The sequence below is a fragment of the Ostrinia nubilalis genome, chromosome Z, assembly GCF_963855985.1.
Source record: "Ostrinia nubilalis chromosome Z, ilOstNubi1.1, whole genome shotgun sequence".
NCBI classification, from domain to species: domain Eukaryota; kingdom Metazoa; phylum Arthropoda; class Insecta; order Lepidoptera; family Crambidae; genus Ostrinia; species Ostrinia nubilalis.
Genome location: NC_087119.1, coordinates 17,444,780 through 17,470,043, shown reverse-complemented (window position 1 = coordinate 17,470,043; position 25,264 = coordinate 17,444,780). Strand labels below are relative to the sequence as shown.

The 25,264-nt window shown below is 36.5% G+C and overlaps 1 protein-coding gene across 2 annotated transcripts in view; it reads right to left on the bottom strand.

The window, feature by feature from the left end:
• LOC135086661 (uncharacterized) overlaps positions 1 to 23,160 on the bottom strand; it is a 41,182-nt gene extending 18,022 nt beyond the window's left edge. Inside the window, exons 1-4 of one of the 2 annotated variants that reach the window (XM_063981433.1) lie at positions 22,949 to 23,160; positions 21,628 to 22,274; positions 3,620 to 3,649; positions 2,812 to 2,940 (exon numbers count right to left, since the gene is read on the bottom strand). In XM_063981433.1, the coding sequence (XP_063837503.1) occupies positions 2,812 to 2,940; positions 3,620 to 3,649; positions 21,628 to 22,274; positions 22,949 to 23,078 (936 nt within the window). In that variant the 5' untranslated portion in view covers positions 23,079 to 23,160. The remainder of the gene's footprint in view (positions 1 to 2,811; positions 2,941 to 3,619; positions 3,650 to 21,627; positions 22,275 to 22,948) is intronic. The other variant, XM_063981434.1, reaches the window with a different exon arrangement.
• Positions 23,161 to 25,264: the final 2,104 nt, after the last annotated feature.

The following is a 25,264-nucleotide window of genomic DNA, read 5'->3' as shown; positions in this document are numbered from 1 at the left end:
GATATACAAGTTACAAAATGTTTGCACACATTTAGCGAGTGAACAGTATAAAAATGCTTGTGGTGTTTGCGAACAGGGATCACTCTAACACAGTTCCAAATTAGAAATGGTCGTCGAACGCAAACGGTAAATATTTACGTTAAATTGTAAAGGCAAAGTTGGGTTTGACCGTAGTAGGTAGAGATCAATTAATTTATCTCACAGGCTAATCATCGTAAGGTTAATAATGAATAAATATTTAAGTAGTGCCCCTTTGTGTAGGAAACATTGATGACACATTTAAGTATCTCGATTCAAAGCGATACAAGAAAGGCGTGTCATAAAAAATATCATAAGAACCCACACAGAGAGGCATTTCCACAAATCTATAATTCTTTCAGCAAGTGAGGCAAATACGAAAATAAGCATCAAAGTGTTTTTTAGAGGAAAGACGACAAATGTCAACCAGCCAGGCCCAGTAGCTAACACGTGTTACATATTGTCTGACAATATTTAATGTTGCTTTATTAGCTCGAGAGGCGGACACAAGAAAATGAAAATAACCAACGTTCTACATTTCAAAGCACGTGTTATGATCAACAGTGTGATGAACTAATTGGAAACAAACTCAAAACATTTTGGAGAAACAGGGGCATGTAACGCTAAATTATTGAACCTACCCATTCGTAAATTTCTTCAAACTTTCAGTTCTCTATTACTAATTGTTTCTAGGATGAGAAATGAATACAGAAACAACGGACGAGACCCGTCAGATAAATCTTAAGTAATTCTCATTAAGTCCGGTTAACAACTATTCACATGGCTATGCGAGGATACCAATAAAATTCAAATCCAATTGCGTCGACCCTTGATTTACAACGAATCAATAAAAGAGAAGGCTATCATTACCTTTTTTATTGCGTATTCAATAAAAGTAATGTAGTCAGTAATCAACGCGCGGGCAAAACAACAGCTTGGAATAAAGCCTAGAGCCCTAGGGCGCAAATCATGGGACAGAGCACTATTTCTTGCTCGTGTAGTTATCAACCCTGTCCGAGCTCATTAAACATTTTGTAGTAAGAAGTAGTTCGAAGATATCGCGACGACTTAGATGAACAGCTGCTCTTAGAGCGCGGATTTTGGTATTATACAGACATTTTCGATCTTGGGAGGAAGTTACTCGTCACGGCAATAAGACAGTATGGACTAAGTAATGAAAAAAGTTATTATATTCGTCCAATTAGCAGAACGGCTAAACTGGTTTTTGTTAGCAATTTTACTCGACACCGTCAACAACGTTTCATTCAACGTCCTGTGATTAGTTTCTATCACGTAGCTTTTATTAACAATAATATAAATGACTCGACACTCCAAGTTTAACGTCAACATGCAAATTCATTATAACATGCAAAATAAATCCATAATTGGAATGACTTGGATGAACCCAAAAGGTATAATTACGCATAATAAGTAGTTTCTATTGCTAGAATTATTTCGGCAAACATTGTAATTTATTGGTCCCCATTAAACTAAAGGGTACGTTTCCGAGTTAGCGAATTAATAGTGGTCAAGAAAGATGTAATAAAAGGGCATAGACACCTATTGTTTGATAGAGAAAAAAAAGACGAGGTTCGGGGTATGGCTCGTAAAATACGAGTAAAACAAGGGACTATGTCCGGACTGGAGATGTGTCAAGATAGCATGCGGCGGGGGGCGGCCGGCGCCGACGCGCGCCCCGGTGCCCAATTAGAAACACACCTTTTGGACATGTGCTCTCGCTAACTAACGCTTTAAAATCCAAAAATATGGAAACCCAACATCCGTTATCGTTTGTCACAGAAAAAACTAGGAAGCATGGGAAATCGTGTTTGTTTATGTTTATTATGCAGTAACATATTTAAAACCATTGGAGCATTAGTAAGGAATTTGCGGAAAAATCTTTTTGTCTCATTTTTAGATTATTGAATATGAAATCTCTTAAAAAATACCACATTTGCCTTCTAGTACCTACTTTAAAATATCGTTAAATGTAAACAAAATACATATGTACTTGAAAAATAAATTCCAAAGTCTAAAAAGTTAAGTAATATTTCAAGTTTAAAAATCTCATTTTACCTACAAAAATAGCAGTTTAATAGCTTTTAAAACCTTTTGACATGTTGCTGCTAAGAAAATCATGACTACCGGAAGTGGTAACCTCTACATTAGCGATGCCGCGATGTCCTTTTAACTTCTTTTGTACATTGTTTTAAAGCGTTTGCGTATTTCCGGTGTAGCAAACATTTTCGACATCACCTCTCCAAAAGTCCATCGACGTCATGTATACTATGACTTTGTATACATTTGACCTACTTCGACAGAAGGTAAATTAGAGAAGGGACATATTGCCGCTTGTTTGTATTCGTCTAAATCAACGTTATTGTCATAAGACTATAATATTATCCCATGGGATTTCATTACCAGTTTGGGATCGTCAAAACGGGATGCAACCTCTCATGCAATTTTTAGTTGTCTAGATCTACAGCTTAACGAAGTTTGATATTGTCTCAAATCGGAATCGGAGACTCTACATTAACGCCTGCTATAGATTGTAATGAAATTCCAGGCTTTCACCTGTCAAACATTGTACAAGTTGTACTGATTAAATTATTAATAATAACAATCTAAAATAAGTATACAACAGGAGGACCTACATCATGGGATGCTTGACTCCGAAAAGTTTAAGAAACCTACATTATGTTCCTAAAGGGTACATTCGAGCGCTAGTTTCACGTTATAGAGCGATATTTTGTCGTGCGATTCCATATGTAAAGTTAATAAGATGTGACTTACCTTTGTCTTCACAACTTTCACGTTTTCTTTGCACATTTTCGCTAGGGCGTGATATTCCCCTTTGGCGGCGCACAGTATCCACTGCTTCTGCTTAGAATCTAATGGGTCCGTTTCGCTTTTCTGGTCCAACTGAAAAATAAATCTAAAATACAAGAGTCGCTATGGTAACTAGATCTGCATTAATTATATTGTTTTAAACTTTCAAGGGCACTAATTAAAAAAATGATATTTACGGGATTGCTACAATGTTCCGTTTTATAGAAATAGAAATAGAAAAGGTTTATTGACACAGTAAAAAAAAAACACAATACAAAAAAATACAACAAAAGCACATAATATGTAGGCTATTTAAACAAGTGGTGAGAAAAAACTGTGCCAATAGGCACCCGCTCAGCATTTATAGTGACATGCTCAAAAGGGCAAGTCACGAAGCTGGTCTTCCGCGGACGCCCTTTTAGGATTCTTATTTTGGTTACTTCGTGATCATGGCGCTTGCAACAATGCCGAAATATCGCGAGCTTCGTAAATAAAAAGGTACAAGGTAGCAAATTAGTAATCCTGTAGATAACCGTATTCTAAGATATGTATGCAGGTAAATGTAGTGGTTATTTGCACATACAAAAATAACAGTAATTAATACTATCGTTCATAACGATATAACAGTGTATTTGTAAACTACATACTTTACTTTATGCAATGTATTTAATTTTTGTTTATTAAAATAGTTCATAGACGGGTAGTAGGTAACTGAAATTAAGTTTAAAAACACTGAATTAGCAGCTAGAAATGCACAAATGTCAGTACTCACCGATACTCGATCTTCCTCGTCCACACCCTGCTGTAACAACGAAAAACAACGATGAATTCACACACATTCATATATTTTTCATCAATTTAGCCTCCTGACCATATAACTCAAAATCAACATTCATCCATACTAATTTAATTCACGCGTTCATTCATGCAGCTCAAAACGTTTATTAAATGAGTACACATCACTAACGCACTCAACGGCCGAAAACAAAAGATTAGGATTATAAATAAAGATGATACTTACATACATAATAAATATCTTAACGACACATATAAATTAATCGGAACCTAATATTTCAAAATTAATAAATGAGTACTTATATTGTGAAAATAATATTTTGAATTAATGGTCAATAAATTCGAATTCTCCCGTCTTCAGGCTTGCGATGCGATTGATGTTTTACAATGCGTGCGATAAGTGATGTGAATAAATAGGGTTAATTAAAACCCGTAAGATACGTATAATACAGTTCATTTTTGAGTAGTGTGCGTATGGAGTTACAATGTTTGTGAACGGCGCTCTGGGCGTGCGCTGCTCAGCATGACCACTTTACCACCTGTCGTTACATATTTATGTCTACACTATTGGCTTCACTGTTAGGGATTTCGATATTGACAAGATAACATCCTTAATGTGATGTGTTTGATTTAATAATAAGATTAAGTTTGTGCCTCTTTCGTATTTGAATTTTGCGTTAGCACAATTGAAACTAGATTGCGTTCGTTGACAGCGTGTTGATTCGAATCTAAATCTCGTTTGATGTTGCTATTAACTTTACAGTGGCACCGATTTAATGCCTAGCTTCAGTAGAATTATTTAATGATTCAAGAAAGTCATTTTGTTGACCACGCCTACGTAAAGGGAATTTACGACGGAGAGGTCTCTACAATTAGCGGAATATCTTATGTACGGAATAAACGTGGTGATATCTAGTAGGTAATAGAAAAGTAATAGGATAATACTTGAGAAATACATATAAGCCAACTCGGCTAGTTTTATATTTTACTATCGTCATTAAATATTTTTTGCAAGCAAATCTCTGGTGTCACAAATAAATGTGAACAGTAATGCTACATGCTACTATGTACACTTGCTTTATAATAGAATTTCATTGCAAATAATTCAATATTTATATAACAATAGTCGATTGTTCATAAACTATTGAATTGGAAATTGTATGCGGAGTCGGTGCAACGAGTCGTAGAAATAAAATGCGAATGGTGCGTACTGATAACTTTAGAATTAAATAACATACTCGCATTGCCAAAATACAAGCGTATTATGATTTACTAGCTTTCCGCCCGCGGCTTCGCCCGCGTGGAATTTTGTCTGTCACAGAAAAACAATATCGCGCGCGTATTTACTCATCGTTTAGACCTGGACTACGACAAACATTTTAAAACCAAAATCAGCTCAATCGGCCCAGTCGTTCTCGAGTTATAATCAGACTAACGAACATCAATTCATTTTTATTTATATAGATAGATAGATGATAGCTAGCGGCCGCCCGCGACTTCGTACGCGTGGATCCCGTTTTACCCCCTTCATCTATCTTCAGTGGTTAACTCCCGTTCCCGTTGGAATTTTACGATATCCTGTTGTACCTAAGCTTTAAGTTTACTAAGGTACCTGCACACCAAATTTCAAGCATCTAACTTAAGCGGTTTAGATTGTTCATACAAAAGGATTTTTCCGCTAATTCCCGTTCCCGTGGGAATTTCGGGAATTCCTTTCTTAGTGCACCTCTACGGTACTTAAACTACGTCCCTTCCAAATTTCAAGTGCCTACGTTTCGCCGTTTAGGCTGTGCGTTGATCTGTCAGTCAGTCAGTCAGTTTCTCCTTTTATATGTTTAGATAGAAGATAGATGATAGCTAGCGGCCGCCCGCGACTTCGTACGCGTGGATCCCGTTTTACCCCCTTCATCTATCTTAAGCGGTTTAGATTTTTTTCATACAAATGTTTTTTCCCGCTAACTCCCGTTCCCGTAAGATTTTTGCAATATCCTGTTGTAACTAAGCTTTAAGTTTACTAAGGTACCTGCATGCCAAATTTCAAGCGTCTATCTTACGCAGTTTAGATTTTTCATACATATGTTTTTTCCCGCTAACTCCCGTTCCCGTGGGAATTTTGCGGTATCCTGTTGTACCTAAGCTTTAAGTTTACTAAGGTACCTGCATACCAAATTTCAAACGTCTAACTTAAGCGGTTTAGATTTTTCATACAAAAGTATTTTCCCGCTAATTCCCATTCCCGTGGGAATTTCGGGAATTCCTTTCTTAGTGCACCTCTACGGTACCTAAATTACGTCCCTTCCAAATTTCAAGTGCCTACGTTTAACCGTTTAGGCTGTGCGTTGATCTGTCAGTCAGTCAGTCAGTTTCTCCTTTTATATATTTAGATAAGAAGATAGATTAGATGATAGCTAGCGGCCGCCCGCGACTTCGTACGCGTGGATCCCGTTTTACCCCCTTTATCTATCTTAGGCGGTTTAGATTTTTTTCATACAAATGTTTTTTCCCGCTAACTCCCGTTCCCGTGGGAATTTTACGATATCCTGTTGTACCTAAGCTTTAAGTTTACTAACGTACCTGCACACCAAATTTCAAGCATCTAACTTAAGCGGTTTAGATTTTTCATACACAAGGATTTTTCCGCTAATTCCCGTTCCCGTGGTAATTTCGGGAATTCCTTTCTTAGTGCACCTCTACGGTACCTAAACTACGTCCCTTCCAAATTTCAAGTGCCTACGTTTAGCCGTTTAGGCTGTGCGTTGATCTGTCAGTCAGTCAGTCAGTTTCTCCTTTTATATATTTAGAAGATAGATGATAGCTAGCGGCCGCCCGCGACTTCGTACGCGTGGATCCCGTTTTACCCCCTTTATCTATCTTAAGCGGTTTAGATTTTTTTCATACAAATGTTTTTTCCCGCTAACTCCCGTTCGCGTAGGAATTTTGCAATATCCTGTTGAAACTAAGCTTTAAGTTAACTAAGGTACCTGCATGCCACATTTCAAGCGTCTATCTTACGCAGTTTAGATTTTTTCATACATATGTTTTTTCCCGCTAACTCCCGTTCCCGTGGGAATTTTACGATATCCTGTTGTACCTAAGCTTTAAGTTTACTAACGTACCTGCACACCAAATTTCAAGCATCTAACTTAAGCGGTTTAGATTTTTCATACAAAAGGATTTTTCCGCTAATTCCCGTTCCCGTGGTAATTTCGGGAATTTCTTTCTTAGTGCACCTCTACGGTACCTAAACTACGTCCCTTCCAAATTTCAAGTGCCTACTTTTAGCCGTTTAGGCTGTGCGTTGATCTGTCAGTCAGTCAGTCAGTTTCTCTTTTTATATATTTAGATAGATAAGATGATAGCTAGCGGTCGCCCGCGACTTCGTACGCGTGGACCCCGTTTTACCCCCTTCATCTATCTTAAGCGGTTTAGATTTTTTTCATACAAATGTTTTTTCCCGCTAACTCCCGTTCCCGTAGGAATTTTGCAATATCCTGTTGTAACTAAGCTTTAAGTTTACTAAGGTACCTGCATGCCAAATTTCAAGCGTCTATCTTACGCAGTTTAGATTTTTTCATACATATGTTTTTTCCCACTAACTCCCGTTCCCGTGGGAATTTTACGATATTCTGTTGTACCTAAGCTTTAAGTTTACTAACGTACCTGCACACCAAATTTCAAGCATCTAACTTAAGCGGTTTAGATTTTTCATACAAAAGGATTTTTCCGCTAATTCCCGTTCCCGTGGTAATTTCGGGAATTCCTTTCTTAGTGCACCTCTACGGTACCTAAACTACGTCCCTTCCAAATTTCAAGTGCCTACGTTTAGCCGTTTAGGCTGTGCGTTGATCTGTCAGTCAGTCAGTCAGTTTCTCCTTTTATACAGGGTGTCCCAAAAACAATGGATAACCCTGTAACCATCGATAGGCCTCGCCATGATCTCCCTAACGTCCATTTTTGACCCCAGTAAAAATATCACCGTTTTCAAGATTTTTAAGTTTTTGTGCATTTTTAGAAAATTGCCACCTGCGATTACTTTTTCTCATGCCATTTCTACAAATGAGGATACTTTTCAATCTAGTTTTTTTCTTTATCACAAGGGATAGTTGGGCTATCAAAAGAAAAGATCAAAGTTCAACAAACTAGTTTGAAAGTATGAAAATTTTAAGAAATTGCAGAAGAGAAGGAAAAATTAATTCATTGTCTTGCACTTTTAATCAGCCATCGTGTAAAAAAAATGTAGGAAGACCATAGTGCCCATTACCTTAAAAACTTCCTTGGTTAATTGAGATTCTAAAAAGATATCACAAGCCTATGTATTCTGTATTATTTTTATCTTATGGCTACTTGAATAGCAACTAGTATGAAAACTGCAAAAATGAGTTTTTCTCGTAATAGTTAAACTAGGACTGCATAGTGGCATTAAATACAAATGGATAATTTTTAGCGTAGGAATTTAAATAAAGCAACATTTTATCATCATCATCATCATCATTTCAGCCGTAGGACGTCCACTGCTGAACATAGGCCTGTACCCTAATAATTTTCATAATGACCGCTTGGTAGCGGCCTGCATACAGCACCTTCCTGCTTTTCTTTATGAAGTCATCAGTCCACTTTGTAGGTAGACGTCCTACGATGCGCTCTTCGGTACGTAGCCTCCACTTGAACCCTGCTGCCTTAGTTCTGCGAACTACTGTGCCTTGCCCTTTGCCACTTCAGCTTGCTGATCCGTCGGGCTATGTCAGCGACTTTAGTTCGTTTACAGGTCTCCTAATTTCTGATACGGTTTCGTAAAGAAACCCGAGCATAGCCCCTTCCATAGCACGCTGTGCAAAAAATCCACGTTTCCGAGCCGTGTATCATCACGAACATCTGTCTATAGGCACATTTATGAGGTGTAAAACAAAAATTATGTAATCACAAAAACGCAGAACGGACGGCCAATGGGGCAACAGGGTTCAAGTGGAGGCTACGTACCGGAAAGCGCATCGTAGGACGTCCACCTACAAAGTGGACCGACGACCTCATAAAGGTAAGCAGGAAGGTGCTGGATGCAGGCCGCTACTAAGCGGTCATTATGAAAATCATTGGGGTATGGGCCTATGTTCATCAGTGGACGTCCTATGGCTGAAATGATGATGATGATGATGATAAAATGTTGCTTTATTAAAATTCCTACGCTAAAAATTATCCATTTGTATTTAATGCCACTATGCAGTCCTAGTTTAACTATTACGAGAAAAACTCATTTTTGCAGTTTTCATACTAGTTGCTATTCAAGTAGCCATAAGATAAAAATAATACAGAATACATAGGCTTGTGATATGTTTTTAGAATCTCAATTAACCAAGGAAGTTTTTAAGGTAATGGGCACGATGGTCTTTCTACATTTTTTTTACACGATGGCTGATCAAAAGTGCAAGACAATGAATTAATTTTTCCTTCTGCTCTGCAATTTCTTAAAATTTTCATACTTTTAAACTAGTTTGTTGAACTTTAATCTTTTCTTTTGATAGCCCAACTATCCCTTGTGATAGGAAAAAAAACTAGATTGAAAAGTATCCTCATTTGTAGAAATGGCATGAGAAAAAGTAATCGCAGGTGGCAATTTTCTAAAAATGCACAAAAACTTAAAAATCTTGAAAACGGTGATATTTTTACTGGGGTCAAAATTGGACGTTAGGGAGACCATGGCGAGGCCTATCGATGGTTACAGGGTTATCCATTGTTTTTGGGACACCCTGTATATTTAGATTTTAACAGCAACAGTTAGTGCAGCAATATTGATATTGATTTAGGCATACGCACAAATAATAAGTAAAATATAAAAATATGTTCTGATTGATATGACTCATCTTAATTGTTATAACTGTAAAGACGAGTGATGTACAGGAAGAGGGGAAATAAAGACATTTAGACTTTTCTCAATTAAATCTAGCTGCATAATGAATGTTATACAATTTTAGTTTTGTGCTTGTTCAATAAAAAACCTTGAAGTAAAGCACAATGGATTAAGCTTCGAAGATGTTATATGTTACGTTTTAATAAAAAAATAAAATAAGCCTACCTACTGCTTGAATCTAAAGTTAATGCACAATTTTATCTAGCGATTCGCAACAATGGTTTTTGAAAACGATGTGTTTTTATTTAGTGCAATCAGCTGTTCTCAAGTAGTACGTGCTTCGGTACGTTTAATAGTTTAATGTACCTTGGTATGGTACCTTTTATGACTGCAGTTTTGGCATAATGTTTAAATTAAAAATATAACCATTCATGACGTACTATGGCGTTAAGTCGAGGACACAATCCGCCTAGGGCACTACTTCAAACTAAATACACTGAGCGATCTATAAAGCTCTATGGAGCTTTCTCTTATGGATTAGTTCAGTGTATATCCCAAAATAACAAGCTAAAAAAAGTTGACTGCCGATGAGATCGAGGACTGAAAGCTCTACCTTGCAATTTCAGTTTACTTTGAGGGCCAGTGCAGCAGTAGGGAGACGACGAGGGTCTAGTGTGATAATCATCTCTTAATTACTGGTCTGAGAGCAAATCTAAAATCATGAAGGTGCATCAAGAAGTAGATTTTCCTTGCCAAAGTGGTTACCAAAACCAGACGCTGAGAAAGGTGACTGAGTGTCTTGTTCCACTTCTCAGCATCAGCCGATTATGATGTCCTGAAGTGACCGTAGGGCAAGCTATATTTGAGAAGTGTGTAACCACCCGGAAAAAAGGCCTAAATACTAAGAGGATTTGAATTTGGTTAACTATGGCTGAGGCAGAGCTCATAAGGAATTCTTCTTTCCTGTCCTTTTGCCTTAAAGGAACTAAAGGTTATTATAATCTCTACTTTTGGTCCCTAATCGGAACGTGTATGGACCAAATTCTACGTGCTTTGCGACCGGACTTTAGTAATCGGATACTACTAGTTCTCGAAGGAGTCTGCGAACGAATTTCGTGCGAAACGACTACTAACCCGGTGGACGCTATGACGCCTGGCACGTCGCGGTGGCGGCCGGGACGTTTACAATCGATATGTTGTCAGCTAACCGCAAGATACTTTTTACAAATGTTCATTTGCAAAAGCTATCCTTTTCTAAAAAAAAAATTCGTTCCTGTCTTTTTACCTTAAACAAAAGGTTATTAAAATCTACTTGTCATATAGCCAGGAACCCATAGTTTCGACATTGGTCCCTAATCGGAACTGAGTGGTGGACGCTACGTACGACGCCCGGCACCGCGTCGCCGGGCCGGCTCGCTCCGGGATGCCTCGGCTGCCTCAGCGATCGCCGGCCACACCGCTGTGGTGGCCGAGACGGCTACAATCAGTACAGTCAGCTAACCGCAAAATACAGCTGTTTACACGATTACTTGCAAAAGTTTAAAAAATGCGGAAGGAAAACTGATTTTACTGGAGGCAAACAGGTGGTTTCAGCACCAACAATACAACATGAGATATACCTAACGGTAATTATAATCGCCGTAAAAGTAATTTTAAGTAACTTTATATTGAACCGCACCTTAGTTATTAAGTTTTGCACTATAAACTTTAGAGACCCTTTATTTTGCCATCGGCATTTCTAAAACCGCCGAGCATTTCAAAATGTACCTACAAAACCGAAATGACGAATAATGCAATTTAACGACAGATAACCTAATTTGACAGGATTGATTGGGACTTTATTTCGGAATGTTACGATTTTGATATAATACTTAATTAGCCAGGCGATTAAAATATCCTTGTCCAATTAATTTTAATAACTTTGTGCCTTTGTACTTATTGCTCAATTTTAAACGAATACTATTAAAACCGTATCTAAATGGATCAAACCACTTACTTAAATACCATTCGTTTGTACACACAAATAATCTCTCACACCCTTCACCACGCGCAATGCGCATACACCTTCAATCAATAGCAGTTAAGAGATGCAAATAAAGAAGTATGAGCGTGCTAACCAATATTTAAAAAAGTCAAACTGCAAAAGTATGTCCAGCCGATGTCTCGTGCACTAAACGGGGATAGGTCAAGGCGCAATTGATGTCAGGCACCGTCCCCGGAGCCAGCAGGCGAGCCCGCCGCACTCCGGGACGCCGCGCGCGCCGGTGACCGCTGGGCCACATTATGGTGGCGACGGGACGGCATTACGATCGATACACATCACTCGACAATCCACCCACCGAGATTTATCCCATCCATTCATCGCTACACCATCACCACCCAAATATTTCACATAAACTCTACCAGTTAAGTTTTAATTCACAAACCGAAAGTTACATTATCTGGAACAAAACTCAGCAGGCCAAGAATGAGTCATGAAAACCAAATAATGCATTGTTCATCAAAGCAGCAGCAAAAAACTAATAAAACAACAATCACTTTATTTCACTTGCGAGTAGCTGTAAACAAATTATATGTAAGACTTGTAACGCACATTACGAATTAGCGATCCTCGCGGAGATTTGAGATACTATCATCCGACTGGCGCCTACGGGGTCCGTCTAGATGTGTCATTTCAAAGTTTCATGATTGAAGTAATAGCCGTAATTAAAGACTACGATAAAAAATCTGGCTCAAGTGATATTTTCACGGAGTGACTGACGTAAACACTCAATTGTTTTATCCTCCTATTATGCAGTGGCTCACTTTTATCTTTGAATAGCTGACAGCTAATTCATCTGTTCCTATTTTCCATCACTTCGACAAGGCTCGTTAAGTGTGGCATCCGCGTTGTTGATGGCTGCAAGTGATTCTCAGGCCCGAATAGCGGAGGAACAATGAAATCGGTCATATTTTCCTGCCAGCCCGCAACGGACCGTGCCTGCTTATCTGCAGCATCGTGCATAACAACTAAAATGCGTTTATTCAAAACAATGATGACGTCTACTTAAAACGAAGCTTATTTTCGCTACCTTTTTGAAGGATTTATCGAGGTACGTGAGAAAGGTAATTAATTTTGGATTCATACTAAACAATAGCGTATTAAATACTTAGACCCCGCCGCGTATACTTTTATAAGTATCTCATACGTGTTGTGAGATAAGACACGCGTAAAGCTACGCTAGTAAATAAATCTGCATTTATTAATAGTTTAATTTTTTTATTAACAAGAAAATTAAAAATCACTTAAATTATATAACGTATCTTATTTACTACTAGTAAAACAGTATTAGTACGAACGTCAATTAGTATACCTACATGAATATTCATTTGTTTGTTTAAAAACAATCCGTGTAAATCATTAGGAAAGCAAAATACTTGATGTAACTTGGTTTTATGGTTGCTTTTTTACCAGTCCACATCACTGGAAGCCATCGATAAAGAAGTCATCAGTACTTTTAAATGGCAGGAGTACTAGATCTAAAATTAAACACAAAACGCGGCGACGGGCTCATAAAAAGTTTACGTAGTGCTTAGCCACTTAAAACGAATTGAAATCCACGTTTTATACATACTAAGAAGAAACTTTAAACGATCCATGAGATTAAAATAGTTCAACCACTATTAACGATTAATCGTCTTACTAACGTTTTTTTATTTATTAATTAAAATTTAAGACCACCTTATTAATTGCGATACGTTTGCGTGGTTTATATGACTAATCAACCGATATTTTTTTGCAATCGATAAATATTTAAACCTGAGGTTTTTACGTACTATTCATGTCACAATTATTAAAGAAAAAGGTAAGTAGTTAAAATTCTACATTGTCTGTTGCGATATCACCGCTTGTCTTGTCAAATTATTGTAAAGTGTCGATACGAATAGCGATTGTTAAATTAGTCCAAGTGTAACGGTAAAACAACGTGGTTAGTGTCACACACGAATGGCCTTTTTTGAGCTTTAATGGCGCACGTGCACTTTATAAGCACACGACAATGATTATGTAGAGACAATCGGGCCGCAACCGCGAGTCACGAGCTGGCAGTCGCCGTGATACACCATGAATAATAATAAATATTATTAATTTTTAATATTATATTCAATCACAAATCATCAATCAGGATGTCGATCTAGCAGTCAAGAAGCATTTAGTCCCAAAATTAAGAGAAAACAGTGTCTTAATAGACTATTCCGATTCTGACATATTGCTCCACCAATGACGACATACCATCGCTCATCGAGTCACCGAACCCACGAACCAACACTCGCCTGCCACCTTATCTGATTCTGATCCTTATCCCAATTAGCATTTCAGCGTAAATCGCTTTGTCCAAATAATAGTGTTTGGTGTAAAATAACAACAATCTCACTCAAAAATTACAACGTTTTACTCATATGCAAGATTGTGAGACTCCATTCTGTAATCGGCTCTCATCCGAAGGAAGCGGATAAAAAAAATTAAATGTTCAAGCTCGAAGTTAAAGTATCCCCTTTATAGCGCAGCGGTGAAAGAGGAATAAGCTTTCATAAAACCTTAGTAGATTAATTTTTTGAAAGTATTTAGTTTGATGAGCGGAAGCGTAGAGTTAAAACATCGTCGTTCTATTTCAGAGTTGATTTATGTTTTGAGATTTGACTGCGACGGGTGGCAATGTGGCATATTAGTAAGCACCGGATTGTTCAAAATTTAATGTCTTTGTCTTTACAATAAAAGCTTGTAAAATATGTTGCTATTTGACTAAAATATTTTAGCCGGAGCGACTTTTGAGGGTAAAGCCGCAAAAAATCAGTACCGCTACACTACACATAAATTCATGCCATTAATTACACGCGAGTTAATGTAGGCTCTCGTCTTTTTAATAGGCTACAATGTGGAGCACGCTGTATAAAGCAATTGTAAAGTCCATTAGGTGTGCGGAGGCGTACGCGCGTTGCCTAATATTTGTCATTAGGTGCTTTTGTTATTCGTGTCAGAGCATCCCTCGCGTACCGAGCCCGTTCAAATGAGCAAAAATTATTATTATACAAATTTTTGCTTCACTCCCAGTGAACATCCCCTCTGGTATTTTACAAATGTGCCCTTTGGGTGTAGTATTGTCGCTAATAAAGTCGATGGGGTCATAAAACAATATCAATTTGTCATGTGACCTAAACAGGTGACTCTACTATGAAAGGTGTAATGATTACACACATTAGCGATTTCCCTTTACCTTTTGATATCCCGGTGATATCACAAAAAATATAATATCGATAATAATCGGATTCGACGTCGTTTTGACCGCCAAAGGGCCATGACGAAGGTTTTACAATTCAATTAGCTACACCAGGTGTCGACGGCAGGAAACTTAACCAACACCGCTATGCAACAATTTAATATTCAAAAGAGTTTTAATAGAGCAGATAATAAAATTCATAGTTGTGTTTCAATAAACAGTTCGCCTAACTCACTATTCAAATGTTGAATAATAATACGTATAAAGTGGTTCTATAATGAAATATTATGGGGGATGTAAACTTAACGTCGACAACAATAAATGATGATATTATTTCCACTTTTAACAAATACGCTGTCTTGTTTAAAATAATTATAATATCAGCTAGACTAACAACGTTAATAATGTGAGAAACGTAGTGTGTCTTACATTCAGAGAGATTATGAAAGACAATTAGAGTAACCACTACGCTGTTCTTAATTAAAATGGTTGGCTCGTCTCTTAAATGAACAAGTGATGGTAACAAAAGATACAAAATCACTAAAAGTTGCCCTTTTTACGATGAGCCGTCTAAATAGTCAAGATCCTTTAGTATTTTAACACTTACAAGAGAGAATTATCAGGAAAAGTCTAATCGCTAGTTAATAATAATGCAATATTTACAGAAAAATTGACTGACTGATTAAAAATAGTAATGTACCTAACCGGTCATCAGATTATGAACTCAAAGTAAACGTGATATTATTATAATGGTGAGGTGAATAAATGTCTTAACTAAAAGAATTATTTCATTTATAGACAACCGATACGGATAACAGATATTAAAGAGTTATTTAAAATACATAATTTCAGTCTTGATGTTTTTAGAACATTTTCGGCACTAAAAGTCATGTAAAGCGTAGAGACTAAGGCGGCTATCACACTGACTAAGGCGGCTATCACACTGCGCGGGGCGACAGATTTAATAATTGTATGCAAGTACCTCAGTTTGTATAGAAAACACGCGCGGCACTTCACACTGACAACGCGTCCGCGCGCGTGATTTTTTATATGAAAATCACGCGCTCCGCGGCGGAGCGCGGCGCAGTGTGATAACCGCCTTACCCGCGGCACACAGCGCGCCCCCGCGCGGGCTCGCGGAATCAGCGCGCGCGACGCGTTCCCGCGCGCAGACGCGTTGTCAGTGTGAAGTGCCGCGCGTGTTTTCTAAACAAACTGAGGTACTTGCATACAATGATGAAATCTGTCGTCCCAGTGTGATAACCGCCTAAAGCTATAATGCAACCCCAAATATCCAAGTAAAATCGTCAACTATCAGACTATCTACATTTTTGTTACATAATCACTCTTAATACAACTGTATAAAGTGTCGAATGTTAATACCTTGATGTGCCATCGTCCGTACTTTCGATAAGTAGTGTTTACAACCTAATTATTGCTTTGTAAAAATTTGGTCGCTTTCATAATTTACGTTAAAGGTGTTTCAACAAACTGGTTTGTATGTATCATCACGGCAGGTCAAAATATTTATTTATGGTCGACTGACGACCAACAGGTGAGGTCTCCGAACATTCGTAATTATTTACTGTTTCAAGACAATAATTATCAAAGTAAATATTAAAAACAGAACTCTCAAATACAAAATGATACTTAACAAGCTTAGGATATAATTAAAACACAATTACAGAATACTCGGACCGATAAATTAGGGAATGGATGTTCGTTGATAACAACAGGTGATAATATGTTTACGAGTGTTCCTTGACACAGGAACTGTTATACAAATTGTCTTGAATCAAATTAAGTCTTGATATTTTAAAGAAACAAAATGAAAGACTGCTAACATGTTTGTGTGTAACTTCGACTAATCAATGAGATTAACCACGAGTACCACGACAGACGAAAATGTGCTTTTATACGAGTTTTGTTTCTTAAACAAGGATAAAAGATGTTAACTTTTGTATACTTATAAATGCAGGTAATTTTTATTAGGTACCTACATAATATAATCAGGTACATGTATGGGCAAGAAGGTCTATCTATATTCAGGTGATATAACTTCGAAATCACTGGACCAATTTAAATGTTTGGTACACAGATAGTCTAGAATATGCGAAAAAAACCGGCCAAGTGCTAGTCGGACTCGCGCAACGAGGCGAGGGTTCCGTACAAGCATGGTATAGTATATATGTTACGGCTAAAGATAGGTGTGAACATAAACTTAAGATTAGCCGGCTAAACTTAAGTTTATCTTCGACGAGGTGTTAATGTTAGTTTCTTCTATCTTTAGCCGGCTAAACTTAAGTGTAACCGCAGGCCCTTGGCTAAAAATGTAGAAGGAAATGGAAAAGGAATTAACGTAATAATGTTTAGTATTTTGACACGAAAACTTTATTAAAAAATAATCACTTTCATTACACATACTTTTATGTACCTAAGTAGGTATTCAAAATTACAATTATTACAATAACAAAATATTAATTACTTAAAACAATATCTACCTAATCATTAAAATAAAATAATAAGGAACCATTTGGTCATTACAGAATCTTCTGTAGGTATTTAAAATTACCAAATGCGCGTTGTCTCCCCACCGCCCCCTCAAGCCCTCCGCCGCACGGTGGTCTGAAAATGAAGCTCCCATACCATAGAAACTTAATGTCAGAAATTAATAAATAAAAATATGTATTGTGTTTAGTATACCTCCCTTTGTTTTACTAATATAGTATGAAGGGTATGAGTAGCTCCATGTGTGAGAAAAAAAATATTTTAATTTTTTTTGTATGGAAAAAAACATTTAAAGTGGATTTTTTTTAAACTGAATAGAACTGAAGGGCTGGTACTCACATGAGCTATTGCACCATACACGGCGATCAAGATGACATACAATTCTTGTGCCTTTGGGTGCCGCTTTGCATGTACCAAGCTTTGGAAATTTTGAATTTTCGGTAGGTGATTTTTCAAGTCTTTGATGTTATTTTATGAAGTTATTAACCGCTTTCAATACGAGAATAGTATGTAAATTAATACTCATATAACTAGGAATATACTAGGGATATTTTTAAATATTTTTTATTTTGAAAATATAAAAAAATAAAACGTTTAATCATTCAATGAAGTAACCAACCAGTTGGTAACTGACATTGTTAGTAGTTACTAACCTGCTAATGACTTTTAAAGAAAATAATAGAAATCAATATTGATTAAATAAACAACTTAAAAAATCGAACTGCCTAATAGGCCAGTAGAATTACATTTGAAATCGGAAATAATTCCTACAAAAGATTTTATTGTTTTAATGGCTTCATTTGTTACTCATTAAGACTATCCTAAATTTTCGACTTCGACGGAGTTGTGATTAAGTGGTGGGGGCCCCCGAAAGGGGCGTTTTTCGGTTTTACGGTTATATCGCGTAAAGGACTTACCCTATCGAAAACTGGTCTTCATGACGGATGAAGAGCATTTAATCTCGCATTGAATGAGACCAAATTCATATATTTTGGACAAACTGTTCTCGTGCTTATCTTCGAAAAAGTACAAAATGTACGTATAATTAATGATCCTCTCCACGTCCAATGGCTCGATACCCGCTTCCAAGTTTTGAAAAGGACCGCCTCAACCGAGGAAGAGGTGCAGTAACCGCAGTTAAGGAACGGCTAGGACGAACAAGGATAGGTGCATCCAGCTCTTAAGCCTTGACAGGGTTAAACTGGTTGAGTCGGCCCTTTACAAGGCTTGGGAGCCTGCGAGTGACGAGTCATTGGACGTAGAGAGGGTCAATAATTATACGTACATTTTGTACTTTTACGAAGATAAGCAGGAGAACGGTTTGTCCAATACATAATATTATGTATTATGAATTATTATTTATTTATTATTTATTAATTTTCGTTAGGGTAAGTCCTTTACGCGATATAACCGTAACACCGAAAAAACGCCCCTTTCGGGGGCCCCCACCACTTAAGCACAACTCCGTCGAAGTCGAAAATTTAGTATAGTTTTAATGGGTAACAAATGAAGCTATTAAAACAATAAAATCTTTTGTATGAATTATTTCCGATTTCAAATGTAATTCTACTGGCCTATTAGGCAGTTCGATTTTTTAAATTCTTTATTTAATCAATATTGATTTCTATTATTTTCATTAAAACGTCATTAGCAGGTTAGTAACTAATAACACTCCTGGAATGGAAAGGATTCGGCATAAACATTAATGGCGAGTACATCACTCACCTTCGGTTTGCCGACGATATTGTGGATATGGCAGAATCGTTGGAAGATCTTGGCACAATGCTCGAAGACCTTAATCGAGTTTCCCAACAGGTAGGTCTGAGGATGAACATGGACAAAATGAAGCTTATGTCGAATGTCCATGTTGCGCCTTACCCAGTTTCAGTTGGGAGCTCAATTCTCGAGATTGTCGACAAGTATGTCTACCTCGGACAAACGATCCAGCTAGGTAGGTCCAATTTGAGAAGGAGGTCAATCGTCGAATCCAACTCGGCTGGGCAGCGTTCGGGAAACTACGCAACATCTTTTCGTCCAAAATACATCAATGCCTGAAGACTAGAGTGTATAACCAATGTGCTTTACCAGTGATAACTTATGGCTCGGAAACGTGGCCTCTCACTATAGGCCTTATACAGAAGCTCAAAGTTGCACAGCGTGCTATGGAGAGGGCTATGCTTGGTGTTTCTTTGCGAAATCGAATCAGAAATGAGGAGATCCGTAAACGAATCAAAGTCGCTGACATAGCCCGACGGATTAGCAAGCTGAAGTGGCAATGGGCAGGGCACATAGTACGCAGAACTAACGGCCGATGGGGCAGAAAGGTTCTGGAATGGAGACCGCGTACCGGAAAACGCAGCGTGAGACGTCCACCTACAAGGTGGACCGACGACATCGTAAAGGTAGCAGGGAAGCGCTGGACGCAGGCCGCTGCCAATCGATCAACATGGAAAGCATTGGGGGAGGCCTATGTTCAGCAGTGGACGTCCTATGGCTGAAATGATGAACTAATAACAATGTCAGTTACCAACTGGTTGGTTACTTCATTCAATGATTAAACGTTTTATTTTTTTATATTTTCAAAATAAAAAATATTTAATAATATCCCTAGTATATTCCTAGTTATATGAGTATTAATTTACATACTATTCTCGTATTGAAAGCGGTTAATAACTTCATAAAATAACATCAAAGACTTGAAAAATCACCTACCGAAAATTCAAAATTTCCAAAGCTTGGTACATGCAAAGCGGCACCCAAAGGCACAAGAATTGTATGTCATCTTGATCGCCGTGTATGGTGCAATAGCTCATGTGAGTACCAGCCCTTCAGTTCTATTCAGTTTTAAAAAAATCCACTTTAAGTGTTTTTTTCCATACAAAAAAAAATAAAATATTTTTTACATATTTTTATTTATTAATTTCTGACATTAAGTTTCTATGGTATGGGAGCTTCATTTTCAGACCACTGTGCGCCGGCCTGGCGCGCGCATCGAATACATTTTTAGCCGCTTCGTTTTGGCTAATGTGCACATTAGCCGGCTAAAGATGGAATATCACGACGCAAACTAACATGTTATCGAACTTTAGCCGCTTACTAACTTAAGTTTAGCCGGCTAATCTTAAGTTTATGTTCACACCTATCTTTAGCCGTAACATATACATATAATATAACTTTGATTTTGTTACAGCTAAAAGATACTATAAACCTGAGTATTTGATATGCATTTCAATTTAATACCTCTACTGTTCATGAGGAAAGGAGTAGTAACTGTAATTTTTTTTAAAAATTATTAAAAAAAAACTACTTACATACTAGATCTTGTTCAAACCAATTTTCAATCGAAGTTTGCATGATAATGTACATTATATATTTTTTTTAGTTTTATCATTCTCTTATTGTTGAAATTAGAGGGGGGGACACATTTTACCACTTTGGAAGTGTCTCTCGCGCAAACTATTCAGTTAAGAAAAAAAATGATATTAGAAACCTCAATATCATTTTTGGAGACCTATCCATAGATAGGTACCCCACACATATAAGTCCGATGAAAAAAACATTTTTGAGTTTCAGTATGGGGACCCCCAATAGTTTTTTTATTTTTGTCTGAAAATGTTAATGCGGTTCACAAAATACATCTACTTACCAAGTTTCAATAGTATAGCTGTTACAGTTTCGGAAAAAAGTGGCTGTGACATACGGACAGAAAGACAGACAGATATGACAAATCTATAAGAGGTCCGTACCATTATGCTGTCTTAATACAGATGCCAAACTGTGAGTACTTATTGAAAACTATCATTTTGATCTCTAATATCAGTTAGCAACTTTAAATAACTTACCTACCTACCAAATTAGGTAAATACTATTGATTTATATCAGTAGTATGCCATTGTGTGGCATCTATAAACTTCATCACCAGCACAATCATCATTCACACTTCACGATCATCATATCACTTTTGTACTATTTTAGATTAAGATTTCTTTTAAATTTATCTGTCTACTTATACTTAAAGCCTAAAGCATGCAGCAGCATAATAAACTTGCAGTATAGTGTGCATACACAAAAAAACACTTACACAGTGTTTGCCCTGTATAATCTTTACGGAAGTAAGATAATAATAAATAGTTTAATGATTTCATTGACAACCTAAATACTTTTCGGTCTCAAAATAATTGCATTATTTTAACTCATGAGCCTCACTCTGGAACCATGGCTAAAATTCTTAAAGCTGCTCGCAAATACACTTTATAAACAATTAACTAAAAGTTTTCATTTTGTATAAAAACAGTTATTGATAATGCATTGATGATATTATGCATTGTGTGTGCGTTAGACACAGTTACTAGTAAATGAATAATTTATTTTAAAACATACCTGAGGGCTCATGCTTCCCAGCTTATTGGATCTCAGCACATCACTCTCCGATGCCATCCTATTGAACATCTGCTTCCTTTCCTTGACTGAAATCTTCTGTTCATTATCCACCAACATACTTTCACTCCTCGACGATGACAAAGTTGGCAGTAAAGGTTCTTCAACTTCAACATTCTCCTGATTAGGTATTGAGGACCGCTGTCCAATCTGCCCAATACTGGAACGTTTCTCGGTAACAACTTTGGTATCCAATGACTTTTTACGTGGATGCACCTTTGGAGGCACATCGTCAACAGGACTAGTCAAATTGTCTTTGGACTCAGTTGGTGTTATGTCCATCGGAGTATTTCTTAATACTACTTCATTTCTATCTTGTATGATGTTAGCTAATATGTTGAAATCTTGGTTCAGTTGCACAGGTGGTGGGGGTCGGTATGGAGGTTGAATGTTGCTTTCCATAGAAACGGACTCGTCTTGAATTGTGCTGACACTGGGTTCTTCAGTTTTCATATCATCTTTTGGTTCGTCTGACATTTTACTGTCACCTGGCATATACTTTTTCTTCAATATCAACCATTTTTCATTATTCTGGTTTTTTATCACAGCAATGGTATTGACATGTTTTTTGAAAGTGTTTCTAGCTTCATCTAAAAAAATTAAATACATAATAAATTAAATATATCACTAATTTGCATTTTAAGAATAGGGTTTACAATATCAACCTAGGTACATGTTTGAAAAAGTTACTTGATAAATTGCAGACACTTTTAAAGAAAAAAACACAGAAATACCAGTAAAAGTAGGAGTATTAACCTATAATATGTATGTCTATCAGCATGTAGGTAACATTTAGGTAACTATTAAATAAAATCAATATTATTAAGTGAATAAGTACTATTTTGAAGTTAATGTTATGAGTTGCCTAGTTGAATATCAACCGGGTCAACAATATTAGAACAAACAACAAACTTAGAAATGTGTGGTATCTGGTTTCCTAATAATTATAAATATCCTTGTATATTTTACTTTAACCTCAAATTCCAAACTAAGCAAAGCAGATACAAGCTTTGGGTACTTTACCAATAAGTATTAAACAACAGTTAAAAACATTGATTGTTAAGCTAATTATTGAACTGATACATGCAAAGTTCATAATGTATCTAACCGTGTCTTTCAACGAAATTTTAGAAACCATAACATGAAGATGTTATTGTTTGTCTTAGGTCTAGTTTGTTGAATGAAAACAAACTTATGAAATTGCTTTCAGCCTAACCTATTCAAGGTTCTACAGATAACAATAGAGAGCAAATATATTACTCACCTCTCATATCAGGGTTTTTGAGGAACACTTTGAAATGTTTCACTAACTCATGGTTTGTAACTTTGCCATTATGTGCCAACATGAACTTCAAAATCTCGTCAAAACTTAATTCAACTGGTGGTGGAATCATTTTGGCAGGGATTTCACATGTAATTATTGGGAAAAAACTTAACCAATGATTTGTATGGAATCGCAAAGATAAACTTTAAATGTCAAAATATTGCACTGTGCCACAAACAAGTTCCACTTTTGTGACTTTAGTGACATTGACATTTACGGCGTTCCGTTACGTGGAACAGTGGAAATTAATCTTTACGGAATCAGACAATGAAAAATATAATTTTAATTAAATTCGCAGTTTGCTTATTTGTTATTTTGAATACACGTAAGTTATTGTTTTTTTTTTAAGTTAAGTAATTATAATGGCATTTTTGTGAAAAACGAAACGTGCTTGAACTACCAAAAATGCACCGATTTCAACCAATTTCCAACCAAAGCGAAACAATACAAATATAGGTGTACCAGAATCTCATGGCAAATGGGGTAAATAAACTTTGTTGAGTGCAATACTGGGAAAATTGGATTAAACGATCTTGATACTATTTATTTTTTTATTATTGACTTTAATTTAATGAACATGAAGTACGAATGTCTACCTCTACATTTTAGGTATGTGTATGAAGAATGTTGTTATACATCGGGTTTTTAACATAGGAACATGTCTTGAAAAATAAGTAAACCGTATAATTTACTGTAAATAATTATATTAACTATCATACTTATAACTTATCACTTCATTCAGAACTCGAAAACGATTCTAAGAACTCCACTATTGCATTTCTTGTTCTTCAATAGATTATCAAGTTAAAGAGGTATTTATTATAATATAAATCGCTCTTTCAACATTTCAATTACTCAATGACATTGGTCTGAAAGGTGACATTACACTATACGCGGATGACACAAGTCTTTTTTACTTCGGCACCAAAATAAACCCAATTATTCAAGAGGCACAAAAAGACTTAGACTCACTCAATTCTTGGTTGCAATCAAATTTACTTACGATCAATGTATCTAAAACAAATTATATCATTTTTAGTGCCAAAAACAAAGAAATCGAAAATCACCCAGCTTTAACCATTAACGACGAACACTTGACCAGAATATACTCAGAAAGGTACCTTGGACTAATACTTGACAATCGCTTAACATGGCAGCCTCACATAAACCAAGTTCGATCAAAATTATCTGCTCTGATATGTTCACTGCATGGCGTGGCAAATTGTTTCCCTCTTCCGGTTCGGTATTTGATTTACAACTCCATGGTCAAACCTCACCTCGACTATCTCATTGAAATATGGGGCACAGCTGCTAAAACCAACCTCAAAAAGTTACAAACAACGCAAAACAAACTAATTAAACTTCTTTTCCATTACGACTATTATACTTCCTCTGAAAAACTTTACAAAGATACAAAATTAATGTCCGTATCCCAGACCTACCTATATAATATATGTGTACTTGTACGAAAGATCCTCACTAAAGATATTCATTCAAAAATATCATTTACTAAAGTAGGACAATCAAGAAAAAATATAACTAGGCAAAACAACAATATTCTTTTGAAACCTTCCAGAACTAATTATGGTAAAAAAAGTATATTATATGAAGGAGCTCAGCAATATAATAAGCTACCCAAAAACATCAAAGAAATTCAGTCTTTTCCGTTTTTCAAAAAGATATTAAAGTTCCACATCCTCAAAGGTCCGCATAAAGGTCTTGATGGCAAGTGATCGCCTTCTACACCTGAGTCAAAAAGTGATACTTAATAAGGTCAATGTGTCTTGTCTTTTTTTTTTTCACGTCTACCGACGAATGTCTTGTGTTTGGTGAACAATTAAATCCGTGCGCCCTTAGTTTAAGATCTACCTACATTTATTTTATAAATAATTGAAATACCTTGTTTCTCATTTTAAGTGAAATGTACAATTTCTTTTGTGAAATAAATTCTTAAACCTTAAACCTTAATTACTCAAACTTGCGTGATGAAATCTTTTTCAATTTTCTTTACATGGTCATAACATTTTCACCATTCCTCTGCACCAATGTATGAAATACACCTGAAAACCCCGATAAAGCAGAATAATATAACAGATAAAGAATAATATAAACATAACCCTCCTTCTGACGCAGTTAGGTAATAAACTAAATGTATCAAAACATTTCACTCCAACTTACTGTCAACTCAACGACACGCTTTAAAATCAAAGACTGACTTTGAATTATGCCTTATTTTACAATACACATTGAAAACAA